At 56.0% G+C, this 16,732-nt stretch overlaps 2 protein-coding genes across 5 annotated transcripts in view; one reads left to right on the top strand and one right to left on the bottom strand.

The window, feature by feature from the left end:
* EVC (EvC ciliary complex subunit 1) overlaps positions 1-7,390 on the top strand; it is a 63,208-nt gene extending 55,818 nt beyond the window's left edge. For 2 of the 4 annotated variants that reach the window (XM_026514379.4, XM_026514376.4), the window contains 4 exons: positions 3,775-3,901; positions 4,668-4,761; positions 5,254-5,365; positions 5,887-7,390. In XM_026514379.4, coding sequence (XP_026370164.2) covers positions 3,775-3,901; positions 4,668-4,761; positions 5,254-5,365; positions 5,887-5,971 — 418 coding nt within the window. In that variant the 3' untranslated portion in view covers positions 5,972-7,390. Of the gene's footprint in view, positions 1-3,774; positions 3,902-4,667; positions 4,762-5,253; positions 5,366-5,886 lie in introns of those variants that run through there. The other 2 variants (XM_026514378.4, XM_026514380.4) reach the window with 2 other exon arrangements.
* A 5,323-nt stretch (positions 7,391-12,713) lies between these two features.
* The window catches only part of CRMP1 (collapsin response mediator protein 1), a 71,093-nt gene continuing 67,074 nt past the window's right edge, over positions 12,714-16,732 (bottom strand). Inside the window, exons 13-14 of the mRNA XM_026514375.4 lie at positions 16,289-16,454; positions 12,714-13,752 (exon numbers count right to left, since the gene is read on the bottom strand). Coding sequence (XP_026370160.1) covers positions 13,661-13,752; positions 16,289-16,454 — 258 coding nt within the window. The 3' untranslated portion in view covers positions 12,714-13,660. The remainder of the gene's footprint in view (positions 13,753-16,288; positions 16,455-16,732) is intronic.

Here is a 16,732-nt window from a genome sequence, read left to right as displayed (position 1 = left end):
TGAGGCCCAATCCCACTCTGGGCCTCCTGAGAGATTCTGTAACATTCATCTTCCAGCGATGCCAGCAAGGGATGTGGAAGATAGGATTTGTCCGCCACCCCTGCTCCACATTAGTGGAGGGTCTGCCCTGGAGGTGTGATGTCACCAGTCCTTCTGGCCGGACACACCCCCCGGGGCCAGAGAATGCCCTGAGACGTAGACACGGGTGCTCGGCATAAGGAGTCATTGGCCTGGGTGGAAACTGTCCATCGATGAGCAGACAGCCTCCTGGTGAGCTAGGGGCTGTGGCTGCTGCACCCATATTCCGCTGTAAGCACCTCCTCTTGCTAGGTCTGAGCCAGCCGCTGGGAACAGCGCCTGTCACCCCAGAGCTCACAGCCTGGAAGGAGAGACAGACAGGGAAACAGCAATAAATGGGCGCAGGTGCTCTGCTGCGGGAGGGGAGGGGCCCTGCAGGACGATGGGGCAGGGGTGCCAGTCCCTTGTCTGGGCGGAGACCTCCCAGCCGCTGGAAGCAGCAGCAGGACGACCACCGCCCTGCATGATGGAGGCGTGGGCTCTGTGCCAGGCCTCACGGTCAATTCCAGTCCCTCGTCTGACAGCTGGCTTAGGAGCCAAGAAGTGCAGGGCCCCCTGGGTCAGACTGCGTCCTACATCCCCTCTCCACAAATCCTCCAACGGGACGTTAGCTGTGGTCAGCAGATGTCCTGCCATCGGCTGCAAGGTGTGACCTTGCCTTGGCTGGTGCAGACCCATCGAACTACGGGCTGGCGGCTCTCCGACACGGGGATCACCATCCCACTTGGTGCACCCACTGGACGTGCGGGTCTCGGGCCCCACACCTGGACACTCAGACTGGGGTCTTTGAGGGGGTCCCCAGGAATCTGAATTGTTAACACACTCCTCTCCAGGGATGCGGGTGGATGTAGCCCAGGGCTTCACTTTGGCCTCCATGACCCAGGAGGAGGGGTCTCGGCCTCCCCCAGTCCAACCCCGTCCCCAGGTTTATGGAAGATGGAAGCAGAGCCTGGCGGGGATGCGGGTGTGCGACTGAGTCTCACTGTGACTTAGAGGCTCCCACGTGGCCGTCGGTGTCCTTCCTGCCCTGCCCAGGTACTCGCCGTTCCTAGTGAAAGTCCTCCAGAACTCCTGGGGACAGAGCCGTGTCCTGACAACAGATAATCGATCAGAAAGAGCAAAAAGAGAATAAGCCTGTGAAGCAATTCTCAGCCCAAGGGCAGATTCCAAATTGAACTCTGGCGAGCAGTGTGATTGCAGGAGGGCCCGTCTGAGGGACACCGGTGACACTGCGGTGGCACGGCCCCTTCTGACAGCCACACGCCCCGAGCCTCAGCTTCTCCATCTGTGAAGTGGGGTTGCCTTAGCTCCTGCCCCCCTGATGTATTACCATCAGAGAGTATGTGTAAAGTGTGCAGCGCCCGCCAGGGTGGGGGTCGCACGGCCAGCGCCCCAGTGTCCGTCCCCACCGGCAGAGTCCCTACGGTGCTTCCTGCACTGTGCACAGTGCCCCTGGAGACCGGAACAGCTCTGCGATCAGAACTCTGTCAGAACAGAGGTCTTTTAAATACCCATTTCCATAATCAAATACTAGTCTAAGAGTAAGGGGTTTAAGAGCTGTTGTACCCGTCTAGGTGCCTCAGACCCTACAGCCAGGCCTATGGCCAGCGAATTCCCTTCTTCCAGAAGGTTCTGGGGGATCAGCAGTCCTGAAGGGGCTCGAGCTCTGGAGCGAGGGCACCACGCGGCTGTCCCTCTTCAGGCAGGGCTGTCCAGAGCATGGCTCCTCTCTCAGCCACTCTCCTGTCTCAGGTCCTTGTCACTCCCCTCCTGGCTTAGAGCTGTGGCTTCTGGGCTCCCGTCTTGTCCTGCTGTCCACACTGCAGCCAGGGCATCGCAGAAACATGAAGCAGTCAGGTCTCAGGTTCCCGTGGGCCCTTTCATGGCTCCCCTGGCCTTACAGGGTGAAACCCCACTCTGACCCCTTCCCACATGGTGCTCCCCCTGCCCGCCACTCCCATTAGCCAAGTCCACAGTGGGCGGCAGCCAAGAGTGACCGGGACTGTTGGCAGAACGGGCATAGGACATGCTGTTTACAGCAAGAAGCCACCTAGCCGCTGAATGGGGGTCCCCAAAAGATTTGCCCATGTCCTAATCCCTGGAGCCTGTGGATGTGACCTATTTGGAAGAAAGATCTTTGCAGACGTCATTAAGTTAACGATCTTGAGATGAGATCGTCCTGGATTATCCCCGCGGGCCCTAAATCCAATGGCAAGTGCGGCGGAGGGAGATTCAATCACACACAAGACCATGGGAGGACGGAGGCAGGGATGGGGATGGTGCTGACACCAGCCAAGGAGCTCCAGCAGCCACCAGGGGAGAGGCAGGGAAGGGGCTCTCCTCCAGAACCTTTGGAGGATGGACAGCCCTGCTGACACCTTGATTGAAGCCTCTGGCCACCAGAGCCGTGAGAGAATAGATTTCGGTTAAGAGCCCTGAGTCAGCTTGCGGCCACTTGTTAGAGTGGCCCCAGGAAATGAATGCGGCCTCCTCGAGGGTGTGGGGGAGGCTGTACTGCAGCGCCCAGACCTCCATCCTTCCAGTGTTGTGTTCTGCCTCCACCCCCACCCCACCCCCAGCTCCCTGTGCAGCCCCCTGAGGTCAGGGACTGTGAGTCTCTTATTCGCACCTGTATCTTCCAAACACAGGACAGCCCCTGGCAGACCAGAAGTGTTTTATGTATAAATGAAGGAGTGGATGGATGTATTAATGATGGGGTCTTGTAGGATGAATAGGAGTTTGCCAGGCAAATACAAAGAAGAGGGGAAAGATATTACTGGCCAACAGAAGAGCTTGAAGCAAAAACCAAATGAAATGTTGTGCCTTTGGGTAAATTCCATAACCAGCTCCCTGCTGATGCCAGAGGTGGCTTCTCTCTGCAGGTCCAGAAATTCAGCCCTTTTAGAAAAGCAGTCACAAAAGATTGGAAAGAAAAAGGCAGAGAGCAGTTATGCAAAGGAGGTAGATGGGATGGAATGTGCCTGTTTGCTGAGGGTCAGAGGAAGGTCAGCCCAGGAAGGGCTGGGGAGTGGGAGGCGGAGGGTCCCTGCCCCTAAGAGCAAGGTAGGGCTGTCTGCAGGTCGGGGACCCTGTTGCTGCCCCAGCTGGGAGCCCTGCCCTGCAGAGGTGTGAGGCTCCTGTGTTCAGGATTTGTCGATGCCGCATGCTTGGTAATGAGCATTCTGTTTCCGTTTCCAGTATGGATGGGAAGCTGGTGGGCCTCTGGTTCTCTCAGGAGCGTGTCCCCCTACCCCTGGGTTCAGATGATTTCTCGAATGAGGATGCCTATTGCTGTTCAGTCACTGGCAGCTAGGGGACCCCAGAGAGACCCCCGCCCCTCTGAGCTGCTCCTGCCCTGATGAGTCTGCTCTTTGTCCTGCTGATACCACCAAGGATCTGGTAGAACCCAGTGAAAAACAGGCATGCAGGGTTCTGGAAACTCCCGAGCGTGAATTGCTTTCGTGATGAGTCAGCCCACTGGTGGAGTCAGCCCGGCTGTGGCCGCTGTCGCAGCCTGTGTAGCCACCGTAAATCGTGCCGGTGAAGGCTATTCTTCTCTCGTGGCTCCCAGGGCTCAAGGGCGGCTGCTGGCCACCAATTCCCATGATGCAGCAGGCCCCTGGGAAACCGTGGTGCTGGGTCTCTGATTGACCGGCCGGCACGGGCCACGCTGAGGGCCTTCCTTCCTTCTGCCAGGCTGGCGGCACAACAGAAAAAGTTCCTGGCTCAGTTCACCATGCACCAGCAGACCCGCCTGGATGCTTGGAAGCAGAAGGCAAGGGCTGTGGATCATCTGGGAGCCCAGCTCGAGACCCAGCTGCAGGTAGGAGTGTCGGAGAAGTGCCCTCTCACCGTGGGCGGGGGGTTAGCGAGGAATGAGGAGCAAAAGGCCACTCTCGTGATCACGGGGCAGCAACGAGACCTCGGCCCTGGCTCAGGACGGTCATCACTGGTGGTTGGCTTGACCGTGAGCCTTGGGGCCGGCAGGAGTCTTCACCCCCAGCGCGGCCGTGACGAGGCGACAGTAATAGTGGCGAACACTAACTGCGTGTCTGTCACTGAGCCAGGAGCCGTACGCGCACCATCCGCTGTCATCCTCTGACAGCCGAGGACGGGGTCACTGTTATATTCCAGTTCCCGATGGGGACACTGAGGCTCTGAGAGATTAGTCACCATCTAGCTCACACAGTTAATAAGTCACGGAAGCCAGGCCCGTGGTTAACCCACTGTGTTGGCAGTTGAGAACTCAGACTCCGGAGTCGGGCAGAAGCGGGTTAGGTCCTGGCTCTGCTGCTCCCCCTCTGTGGCCCTCACTGAGCCCTCACCTCAGTGTTCTCATCTGTAGAATGGGGGTCCCCGGCTGGCATGAGTGGGGATGGACAGCTCCCCGGCAGGAGCTGGAAAACACTGGCTCCCTCCCTCACATACGCATCTACCCTTTTCCGGCTGTCTCTTGGGTGCTGCTGGGGGAGCTGTGTGCGTCCGGGGTCACGGTCCCGTCCGCCACCCTGGAGAGCGTCAGCCTCACTGCGGTGGAGAGGCGGGCCGGGCAGAGGGAGCCCCGGGTGACCCTCCGTCCTCGCATTCAGGAAGCTGAGCAGGGCTTCATCTCTGAGCTGGCGGCCTTGGCCCGGGTGCCCCTGCCCCAAAGCAGACTGTTGCCAAGTAAGCGTGGATTGTCAGGTAAGTCCCAGAAGCTGGTGCACCACAGCAGGAGGCACTCAGGGCTGGGCGTAGGGATTTTAGTCCCGTGTCTGCCACTAACCACGAACGTGGCTTTTGTGTCCTTGTCTGTAAACGAGCAGGCCCAGGACGGCACTTGGGCCCCCTAGGAGTAATTAGCCCCCCGCTAATTATCTGGTTGCCAGCAGGCACTTCAGTGACTCACAGGCGCTGTAGCCTGCTCACAGGCTGGGGACCGGGAGGCGTGTGAGAACACAGGGGTCTGCCGTACCAGTGCTATGTTCTCGGGGTGTTACTGCTTGTGTGGTAGAAACATAGTCTGACAGCCTTGGGCTGTCCTGGGCTCGAACCCCAGCTCTGCCACTTCATGGCTGTGTGGCCTTGGGAAAGCACCTCACCCCCGGGCCTCAGTTTCCCTACAAGTTAAATGGGGCTGGGTTGGAGTCACGTGAAGTCACAGAGCCAGTGTCTCGGTTTATGTGTCTTCTGCAGAGAAGCCTGTAAGGACAAGAAGGAAGAAACCCCCACCCCGGGAGAAGGGGGACCCAGGGGGGCCCACCGACGATGACCCTGCCTCGGGGGGCCACCCCTCCGGATCACTCAGGTACAGCGGGGGCCCCAGCGTACTGCCTGTGGATGCTTACGGACCACCTAAAGTCTGGGCAGAAAAATCAGCCCCTTTCTCGGAGGCGTTATCCAGAGGGCCCCAGAAATGACAGACGATGGTGGGAGGTGTTGGTATCCCTGTCACTGCTGCTATTCGTGTCCGATGGGGCTGGGTCGGCATGACCTAGCTCCACGTCCCACCAGCACCCAGCCTGAACGGCAGGCAGTGCCCCCTCACCAGGCCCCCACTGCTCCAGGCGCCTTGGGACTTGCAGGAAGGTAAATGCGTCCTGGCACCCAGTCATCTGAGCGGGGGCTTGCTTTCCCTGTGGCCCTCAGTTGACCCCTCCCCCCCGAAACGGAGGGAAACTGGGAGCTGCTTGTCTCCCAACAACCTCGGTCAGAGGTTGGTTTAGATCGCCCGCCACTGCCTTTCCTTCGGATCAGATCGGAGAAGCCCTTGCCTCTGGACAGACCTGGAATCAGAGTTCTGACCAAGGCGTTGTTTCATGTTTTAAGCAGCAAAAGGCTGAACCAGCAAGAAAATGAAACTGGTGACAGCGAGAGTCCCAAGAAGCTGCTGAGGGAAAGAAGCCATTTGTAGCCGGCGGCGCTCGGGGCCGCAACCGAGCACCTGGCCTGAACACCACCACCCACCCCAGCTGGGGGAGACGGTGAGGGCCCCCGGGGGGACGGGGGTCCCACTGTGCCTCCCCCGCTCGCTGTGAGGGGGCGGGAAGGAGACGGATGGACAGCGCCCGACGAGGCCTCCGTGAGCAGGGCAGACCCTCCTGCCTGTGGACTTAGAAACCCGTGCGGGACACCTGTCTGCAGTTTTCTCTGGCTTTCTCTGGCTTCGAGACGTGGCTCCCTTCCTCAGGGACCTCTTCCTCCCTGGCTGTCTGAACCCCCCACCGCACGGTGTCCCTGCTGCCCCCTGAACCTGCCCGCCCAGCGTGAGGCGGCCTCACTCCAGCCTCAGGGCCTCCCTGCTCCCTGGACCCTCCCACGTGTTCTGCCGGGCGTGCAGGGGTCACAGGGAGGGGTGGGGTCATCTGGCCTGAAGCCTTTTCTCCACCATTTCTGTCACCTCGTTCTGTCTGTCCCATGAGACGTGTCCGTGTGTGTGTGTGTGTGTGTGTGTGTGTGTGTGTGTGTGTCTCACACACCTGGCCATGGTGTTCTCATCTGGACCCATTTCCGGGTTTGGCTCAGCCAACAGCTAACGCCTAGTCACTTTGGGGGGTGAGTCTCAGGGCCCCAGAACCCTGACACACACCGTGGAATCCCTGGCCTGTGGGCCTACGTCACCCACCTTGGGACCCAAGGCCCCACAGATACATCATGACACCTGCCGCGGGTCTTCTGGGGGCAGCCCCACTCAGCCCTCCGACTTCTCCGGGGAGGGGACAAGCAGTTCCCCGGGGCCTCTACTGCTCCCAGAGCCTCCAGACCGACCCTATTTAAACCACTGCCAGGAGAGGCCTTTCCCACCTGGAAGGAAAATCACTATTTTCGTTGAAATCAGGGATTCTCAACCCTGGCACTGTGGACATTTGGGTGAGATGATTCTTCGTTGGGGGCGGGGGCTGCTCTGTGCTTAGTGGGATGTTTAGCAACATCCCTGGCCCACCCGATGCCAGGAGCACTGCCCAGTCATGGCATCCAGACGTGTCTCCAGACACGGCCACGTGTCTCCTGGGGGCATCACCCCCGACCTGAGTCAGTGTGACAAAGCCCGGCAAGTCCGGACAGATGGCTCTGTGTTTCGGCAGAATCCCAGAACACTTGGCTCCGGGACCCCCGTCACGGCGATCTCCTGGACCATTTGTGTCCTGAGTTTTTATTTCTTAAAATATAAATGAGACTCTCTTGGTCAAGAAAGAGTGGCTCTGGGACAGGAGAAGTCATCCCTGGGGGTTCCTGGCTTGTTAAGGATGCTTCCCAGCAGAGAGCATCTGGTCCTAACGGGTCAGCTCACGGCTCCCTCTTGTGGCTGAATAAAGCATTGCATTCTGCCGAATGGGCTAAGGAACTGTGGTTTCCTTCTTGCCGTATTTTGAGAACCTGCTTGACCTAGATATCACTCCTGTCACATGGGTCCTCTGCACAGAGGCGTTCCGGAGTTGGGAGTGTCTGATCTGGTAACTTGAATTTGGTAAATGCAGACCCCTGGCAGCCCCGGCATCTCAGAAAGACCGAAGGCGGCTCAGCTTCCATGGATCTTGCATGAAAACTGTTTTGCTTCCTGAACGCCGTGTCTAATGCCGGTGCTACTGGGCCCTTTTCAGCCCTGCTCACAGCTACTATGCTTGGCACAGGACTCCGTGAACACTGGGGACTGTTTCTCCATCACAATATAGATGGGCTCTTGCTGCTCGTGGCGGGGGCGTGGAGGTGCCTTCCACAATGCCACTGCCTCCCCGGTCACAATAAAATGTGGACATCGGAAGCCACAGGACACCCAGAGGCATCTGGCACAGGCTCTGGGACGTGCGGGGCAGGGTTCGCAAATGCAGGACGCCCAGCGCAGAGGAGACCGCAGACACATCGCCAGCGACCTCCTCCATCCCTTCCTATTCCAGTGCATATTATGGGTGGTGGGTTGATAGGGAGATGGAAGGAGGTGGACCGGAAGGGCATGGTGAATAAGTTAGTGGATTCGTTCTTCCATGCACACCTCCTGTCTAGTCTGAGCTCAGCAAGGAGGAAGGCCGGAGACTCTCCCAGGACCTCTCTGGCCAGCCCGGTGTCTGTCCTGCCCCTTCCTCTGGTGCTGACCTAGGCACGGCCACAGGAAACTCCTAACTGCTCCAACGCTTGCCTCCTGTCCTGTCCCAACTCCTCTGACCGGTGCCCACATGTTCCAAACACAAATCTGTCCGGCACACACGTGTCAGCAGTATTCTTTCCTCAAAGGAGAAAAAGCAAACTTTTTAAGACGGACCATAGGGCTCAGCGAGGTCTGGTCTCAGCCACAGCCCTGCTGACGCTCCCACCCTCACCCAGCCTGTCTCCTCTCGTGGCCTCACACCTGCCCGCCCCCCGCCTGCCACGGGGCTTTTGCACAGGACATTTGTGCTGCCCTCCTGGAACAGCCCTACCCCTGCCCCTCCTCTCTGCCTCGTCAGCCTGTAAGCATCATCCATATGTCAACGGCAGGGCTCATGTCAAGAGCCTTCCCTATGGCCCTCAGACAAGATCGGGGCCTCCCTTTAGGCTCTTAGCCTACGAGGGAAGAATTAAATATGCCTTTATTTCCCATCCACATTTGGAACCAGGCGAGACATTGAGCAGTCGGGGAGATCTGCACATGGGCTTTGTGGCCGATGGAAGCACGTTGTAGGAGCCAAGACTGGCCCTGAGGCCGTGAAGGGCTCGCTCCTCCCCTCCTACCCAGCCACACACATGGCCCCAGACACAAGCCTCCACCATGGGGACAACGGGAAACCCCGCAAGAGCAGAGGAGAAGGGAGACCCAGATCTGGGGCAGGGGTGCTGGAATGTGTACACTGTGGGGAGAAGAGCTTAATAAAAAGCAAATGAAACTACAAAGGGATAAGAGTGAATAAATATTCAGAATGAGGAAGGAGATGAGAACGACTGATGTATTTTTTAAAAGCCTGATGAATTCCACAAAATAACAAATCCAAAAACAAAATAGTTTTTTAAACCACTGGATTGCTTAATCCACCTCTGTAATATCTCGTTCTGGTATTTCTCCACTCGTAATTCGACACATCTGACAGCTGGGAGACGTTCTGCAGACCAGCTTCTGGCTCTGGGCACCTCCGTCCCACCCCTTGGGCCACACACTTCTGGTGCCAGTGCCACAGGACTCGCGTGCTCTGTTGGGACGCCAGAGAGGTGGCGCAGGGCTGACTCTTTGTGCTTGGGCTGGGCAGCACACAGAAAATCCCCACCAAACCCGAGTCCACCTGCCCTAACCCAGTCCTGGATATGCCCACAGCCTCCCCGGCATCACCTGATACTCGGGGACGTTGGAGTGGAAGGAAATTGTGTCTTAACTGGTTGCAGTTCAAACCTCTGGCTGTGGAAAGCGTACAGACACTAGGACTTTGTGGACATATTACTAAGCCCACCCCTGGGCCTGGGTGGGGGTCTGTGCAGACATCACTGACTTCATGGTAAACCACGTCCGAGGAGAAATGTGTGTCCTGAGGTCGGTCATCTCCTTGGAGAGAGCAAAGGACCCCACTCGGCACACTCAGTTCCCTCTTCCCAGACTAAGCAAGCAGGTGCGTCTCCTTTCCTGGAGAAGAAGGAGTGAGAAAGGCCAGGAGAGCCCCCGCACCTCTCCCCCAGAGAGCAGACGCCCCTTCCTCTGTGGAACCACCAGAAGCGGGAGATAAGCATCTGCTTCTCCTCCTGGCAGTGGGCAGCGGGCGCTGTTAGGTGTTCGGGGTAATACTTTCATTCCCAACCTTCCCACGGAATGCATTGCCCCTGGTGAGCACAGCGTCTGGCACAGAACGGCATTCCATGGTCACTGGGTGGGAAGAAAAAAGAAGAAAGAGCAGGAAGGGGAAGGAAACTTCAATGTGGCAAAAGTCCTTTTGGTCCAAAAATACTCTTCTTGCTCCTCTGCTCCAGAAACTGATGTCACTGGAGAGAAACTCGGGGCCAATGACACTGCACATGTTCACCATCGGGGGCCCATGCTTTGTGCCCCAGAGTCGTGACCACATGCACTTTGGTCCAAAGAACAGCCCCCAAGTGTGCGGAGACCTGACACTCAGGCCTTGGGAGCAGCCTTCTCTGGTTCACTCACCATAACCAAGCGGCCACACTGATTCTGGGGCCGGAGTCCGTTAGGCAGTGCAAAGGACAACGGGGAAACGGTTGGGGGTTTCCGTGGATGGGGGAGACCTTGGCTGTTCTCACTTTTTAGAGTCAGTATGCAATACGGGTGCAAAAACAGACCCACCGGCATAGCGGACAGGCCAGCCCTTACTGGGACACCAGAGCCCACTTAACCTAATGAGGTACAAGCTCGCTAGCTTCACGCTGGTAGTTTGAAGCTGGCTACAGGGGAAATCAGCGAACACTGCAAACTGGGGCTCCCAGCCCAGCCCAGCCCAGCCCAGCCCGGTGTTTAGTATTTGTTTTGCAGGGTACCTCGGGACCCCTGGATTAGGAGACCCTCACACTATGGTTTATAATAAAGCCACCATCACAGCCTAATGGGGGAAAGGATGGTCTTTTCAATAAATCGTGCTGGGTCATCTGGATATTATGTGGGAAAAAGTAAGTCTTGAGTTTCCCTTTCCTTCTACACAAAGGGTAGTGAAAGATGGATCGTGTACCCAAATGTGGCAAGATACAACGAAATTTCTGGAAGGAGACTTAGAAGACTTGTGGACAGCAGACTAATGCCCCTCTACCCAAGATGTCCACATCCTAATTCCCGGACCCTGGGACTAGGCTATGACATGGTAAAGAGGAATCACGGGTATAGATAGATGGATGAGAGAATGGAGAGCTTTCCCCTAAAGCTTTCCGAGAAACACGCCCTACCCCCTCCACCATCTCAGGACTTGAAAGGGAAGCACGTGCCTTACAAGGGATGTTGAAGCACAGCCTCCGAAACTTAAGGCTCGTCTGTCTTGCACCACCAGGACCCGTGACTGGGACGCTTGGAGGTGCTGGTGACCCCAGTCAGTTATGCAGCCAGGCAGTAGTCCCACCAGGGTCAGTCTTAGAGAGAGGATGTTAGGGCTGCTTCTGCTTGCATCCTCGGATGGGTTAGGGGGTGATGCAGGAGAGGAAATGTTTTCCAGAGGTTGGGGTGAGTAACTCACCGCTGCCAACTTTACTCTTCTGGAAGTTTCTGTGTTGCCCTTTAGTAGTCTGCATGGGCCATGGTGAAAAATCAAAAGGTTCTATCCTTTATTCTTGACCTTTCCTTGTATTTAGCCTTGTTTCAATAAAGTCCATGACAGACTGTGAGCCAACATCATGTTGGACCTTAACTAAGGTATCTTAACCCAGCCAGGCAGGGGGAGAATATACTAAAACCATTAAGTAGATGTACAACCATCCAAAGCCACCCTGCCTTGAATGACAGTAAAACTTCACAGTTAGGACAAAGGAGCTTTAGACTTTGAGCCAAACTTCATGGGTCCTGGATTCAAATCCTGGATCGGCCTCTTCCTCACTGTGTGATCTTGGGCAAGTCACTGAACTCTCCAGGGCTCATCTGTAAAAGGGGTGTAGTAATAGACCTTACCTCACAGAGCACCTAACACGTAGCCAGTGCCACCGAGATACTGCCTGTCTCATCACCACCACCATCATCACCATTACCACCATCATCACCATTACCACCATAGTCATCATCACCACCACCATCACCTTTACCATCGTTGTTATCATGACCACCATCACCACCACCATCATCACCACCATCATTACCTTTACCACCATCATCACCATTACCACCATAGTCATCATCACCACCACCATCACCACCACCATCACCTTTACCATCATTGTTATCATCACCACCATCACCACCAACATCCTCACCACCATCATCACCTTTACCACCATCATCACCATTACCACCATAGTCATCATCACCACCACCATCACCACCACCTTTGCCATCATTGTTATCATCACCACCATCACCACCAACATCATCACCACCATCATCACCTTTACCACCATCATCAAGATCATTATCACCACCACTGCCGCCATCATCATCTACCACCATCGTAACCATCACCACCATCATCACAATCATTCTCACCATCATCATCACCACAATCATTACCACCATCACCACCACCTCCACCACCATCACCATCATCGCCATCATCACCGCCACCATCACCACCATGACCACTGTCACTACTACTAGTGGCAAATTAGGACAAGCAACTTTGCCTGAGTTTTTACTCCTCGGAATGTGCATCTGCTCATGGGACCCGAGGGAAGAAATGTGATGTTTAGAAGGCTGGAGCTCCCCTCTGACGCAGACCGTAACCTACAAGAAGAGAGCGCACCAAGGATGGGCCAGGCAGGAGGAAATGGACGTGTGCTTTCAACCACGTCACAGAAGCCACCTGCCTCCTGCCTTTCCCACCATGACCTCGGGGTCCGAGATCAACACTCCACACCTCGTGACTGGCTCCCTCTCCTTCCTCCTCCGCTTCCCCCAGGGTCTACCAAGAGTGAGTCCTGGGAAGCAACCACCACGCTCCCATCATCACGAGAAGGACTACAGAGCGTTTGCCCCTAACCGAGCACCCGCCCTTCAATGAAAACACTCTAGTCGGGCCAGCGGGCTGTTTATTTTCTTTATTTTTTCACAAGCTTTGAATTCAGAAATAAGAGCCACGATAAGTCAGTTGTTAAGTAAAAATGGGGGTGATTACAAAGGAAAACTTTGTACAAAACTTTAAAAATCTGACTGCCCCGTCAACCACCTCGAAGGGACCAGGAGCGGGGCAACAGGGAGCAGCTGTCACCCCACCGTTGTCAGCCCTGATGGGGGTGGGGAGACCCCTTTCTGAGTGTGAACCTGGCTAGGCCTGAAGTCGGAGCTGGCTGGAAGGACACACACAGACCAGAAGACGGCATGGCGAGTCACAAGTGCCACGGAGACCAGAGTTTCTGACACAGGACGTGGATGATGTTTCTCTGCAAACACTGGAAGGCTCCCCTGCCTCTCTGAGAATTCACAGAAGGTTCTCACTGGGGGTGGAGTGGGGTGGGGAGGAGTGGGGCAGGCTTCTTTCTAGCGTGGACTTGGGGTGGGGGCAATGAGTAAACTTCTTCGCGGTAAGCGTTTTGGAATGGCCCCTGAGGGCTTGAGGTCTCGGCATTGTGTCTACGTGGGTCCTCGGCGATGTTCCGTCAGGTGCACTCACAGACTTGCATACATAATTTAGTAACATGCATCAACTATCCTAGAACAGCTACAAGGGTGCAAAAGGAACCACCCAGAGATTCATGGAGCCCGTGGAGTCGGAAGTGGGGGGGACAGTACAAGACGCTGCTAGAGCCTGTGTTCACTAAGGAGGGAAACGGAGACCCATGCTCTGAGGTGGAGTCCGCATGAACACACGACTGTGGGGCAAGGAGTTTCCAAGCAAACACACCACACTAGTACCACTTCTTCCTAAACAAAAGAGGAAAGAACATCATTCAATTTTCCCCCCATCAGTACCAAATAAAACTGCGGGTTTTCCAGACCCTGACAGGGAAAGGAATGGACGTTGTTCCTAGAACGCGTCACGCTCATCCATCCACTCGTCCACCTTCAGCCGAGACTGGTGATGTTGGAGCGGCCACCAGGGGGCGCCACGATGCGGTGGCCGGTGCGCCGGGGATTGTTGTCGTCTATCTGCGCACCTGGAAGAGACGGAGCCAATCACTGCCAGCAGGTTCCACCTGCTGCTCCTGCGGGTCCGGACGCTGAGCCCTCGTCCCAACATGCCCTCTGGCCTCTGCACACCCTGGGGCTCGGTTCAGGCTCACCTCTGGGAGGGCTCCCCAACATGCACGGGGTTCACTGCTTTCTCCTCTGTGCTCCCCTCAGGCCCTGGGGTCACCCTCTTGCAGCCCTGACCGCCCTGCACTATTTCTTGCCTGGTTTCATGTTCTCGAGACACGTGGGCCAGCACTTAGTGCCTACGGTGTGCGGGCGCAGACTTAGTGCTTCAACATATGTGCTTGAGTTTAGGGTATGCAGCAAGACTATGGGGGGTTACCCCAAATGTACAGAGGAGGAATTTGAGGCTCAGGTCATGCACCTTGAGGGGCAAAGCTGGAGGGCGGGCCAGCCAGGATTCCGGCCCCAACTGGTCTCTCTCCACAGCTCCAGCTCCTACAGGAGTCAGAACAGCGCACAGCAGTGCCCGAGGCTCCAAAGGTGTTTTATGTACGGTGAGCTTGGGAGTGCACGTGTGTGCGTGCGTGTGTGTGCGCGAACTACTCAGAGCTGGATTTGCCCACCTCGTTTGCCATGGCCAGATCTGCATGGGGGAGGAACAGCACTTTTTTGTTTTCAATCTGCAAAACCAATCATTTGTTCCGACCTTCTATGTTCTCTGGCAGTTACAGATTTAGAGTTCCAGCATCAAGCCCAGCGCCTGGTGCTCAATGGATACATATTCAATGAGTAAGTAGTGACCGCTGGACAAAGCCAAAAGGAGGGAGGGTGTGAGAGGGCCCTGGGGTCCAGTCTGGAGACAGGCTCCAGGACAGATCACGTCTGGAACCTGGGTGATTTGGAATCAGACCCACCTTCCCTTGGCCTTCACTTCCTTTTCTCTACAGTGAGAGGAGCGGAGATGAGGGCCTTCCACCCCCACCGTGTCTGATCTCTGAAAGCCACTACGGGTGTAGCGGGGAGAGCTGCCTGATTTTCTCTCAGAGCTCCCGTGGTAGACACTGTGTCTTCCTGGTGAACCAGGAACTTCCTCAAATGCCGGAACCAGAAATCAGGCCTAGTGCTTAATACCTGTTTCCCTCATCATCATCTCCACCTTGCTGGTTACGTGTCTGCAGCTTTGAAAGCACCTGTCAGGCGAAAGGACCCCGGTGCAATCAATCACTTCACATCTCTGTAAAGTGACATCATGCGGGTGTTTAAAAGGCATCTGTGAAGTCAGTCCTGATGCCGGAAAGTGCCTACCGTGCTGGTGACAAATGAAGTCACCTGCTAACCTGCCGTGAGGCGGGCTGGGGCGGGGCGGTGGGCCTGGGAGACGGTGAGTGCCAACCTGGGGTGTGGGGTGGGGGTGGAGCCCCTCCAGCAGACTTTTCATTTCGTTGTCTTTCTAGTTCTAAACGGGCGGGCTCCTCCCCTTGTGTTTAATAACAATTGTGAGTTGCATGACTTGAGGAGAGGTCCGGTCTGCAAACTCCATGTGGCTTCACCCATGTGGCTTGTCCTGGCTCTGTGCCCAATCCCTGTTGTGTTGACTGGGCATCAGATGAGATACGTGAGTGGTGTTTTGGGTACATTCGTGGAAATAATACTGGTTCTCTTTCAAGACTGGAATCACACTCAGTGTGTGAGAAACCCTTGCATGACGGCCCGTGGGAAGTAAGATGAACGGGACTGGGGACCCCCTACCACAACTTGTGTCCCCCACTGAATGATCGCGGAGACAGACACTCCCCGGATGGAGGGCAGGTCGTCACCCCCACGCTTTAACTGAATGTTCATCTCTCTGCCCCTCCGTTCTCACTGGCTAACCGTATCAGCTTTTCTGTTTAAATGGCTTTCACTCCTGTTAGATTGGAGTCTGCAAACGAGGGGCCATCGACAAAGCTTGGCCACCACCTGGGCTGGGCTAAGAATAGTTTTTTATCTTTTTTTTACACTTTTCAATGGTTGCATTTGAAATGGCTACTTAATATAATATTCTAAATTTTGCCTCTTGGCTCACAAAATCTAGACTATTTACTATCTGGTCCTTTAATACAACCTGGCTGACCCCTGGAGCAGACTGGGGGCTGCCCAGCTGTGTCTCACCCATCACCGCATTCCTAGCACCTAGCCCAGTGTATATAACACATGCTGAACCCTCCAGTACACGGAGACAAAATTCCAGGTTCCCAGCGTGTGCATGTCTGCCCTCATGTGGCGAGCTCATGAAACTGCAGTGTCCCTGGTGTCTGAGGGACCAGGGACCACGTTCAGCTTCGCCGGAAAGGCACGCTTAAGCACGAGCTCAGGGCCAATTTTTGTGCAGACTTCATAACCAGGGTCAAGTGTCTCTGTGTAGCCCCTGCGAAGCCCCTCTGCTCTCTGACCTCCCCCCGCCTGCTCTGCCCCTCCCAGGAAGAGAGGAGATGGGGCTCCCCACCTGCTCCTTGCTTTCTCATCTAGTGCCCGAGGGAGCCCCTCAGAAGAGCTGTGGGCGTGGGGAGCTCTTACCTGATAAACTGAAGTTGGACTGGTGGAGGTTTCTGATGGGCGGGGGCTGGTGCTTGGAAGGCGAGGACTTGGCAGAAGGGGCAGGAGTGGCATATTTCGGTGTGGCCGGCACCTCATACACGGGACCATCATACATGCCCCTGGGAACACCTTGCAACCCCGAAACCTATACAGAGGGAGGGGAGGGGACGGGTGGGTGAGATGCACTTGCACCTGCCCATTCAGGCAGGCGGGAGCCCTGTGGCCGGACGGTGAGCTGAGGGCGACCCGGGCACACACGCACACACACACACACACACACGTGTGGGTTCACATGTGCACACACACCCCACACGCAGGCACCCACTTACTCCCCATACACACGTGCACACACACTTCACATGTGCACATGCACGCACACATACATATAACCCAACACACAGACATGCACATAACACATGCACA

The sequence above is a fragment of the Ursus arctos genome, unplaced genomic scaffold (genome assembly GCF_023065955.2).
Source record: "Ursus arctos isolate Adak ecotype North America unplaced genomic scaffold, UrsArc2.0 scaffold_9, whole genome shotgun sequence".
Classification (NCBI taxonomy): Eukaryota; Metazoa; Chordata; class Mammalia; order Carnivora; family Ursidae; genus Ursus; species Ursus arctos.
The sequence above is the reverse complement of the archived record's forward strand: the minus strand, read 5'-3'. Positions and strand labels throughout refer to the sequence as shown.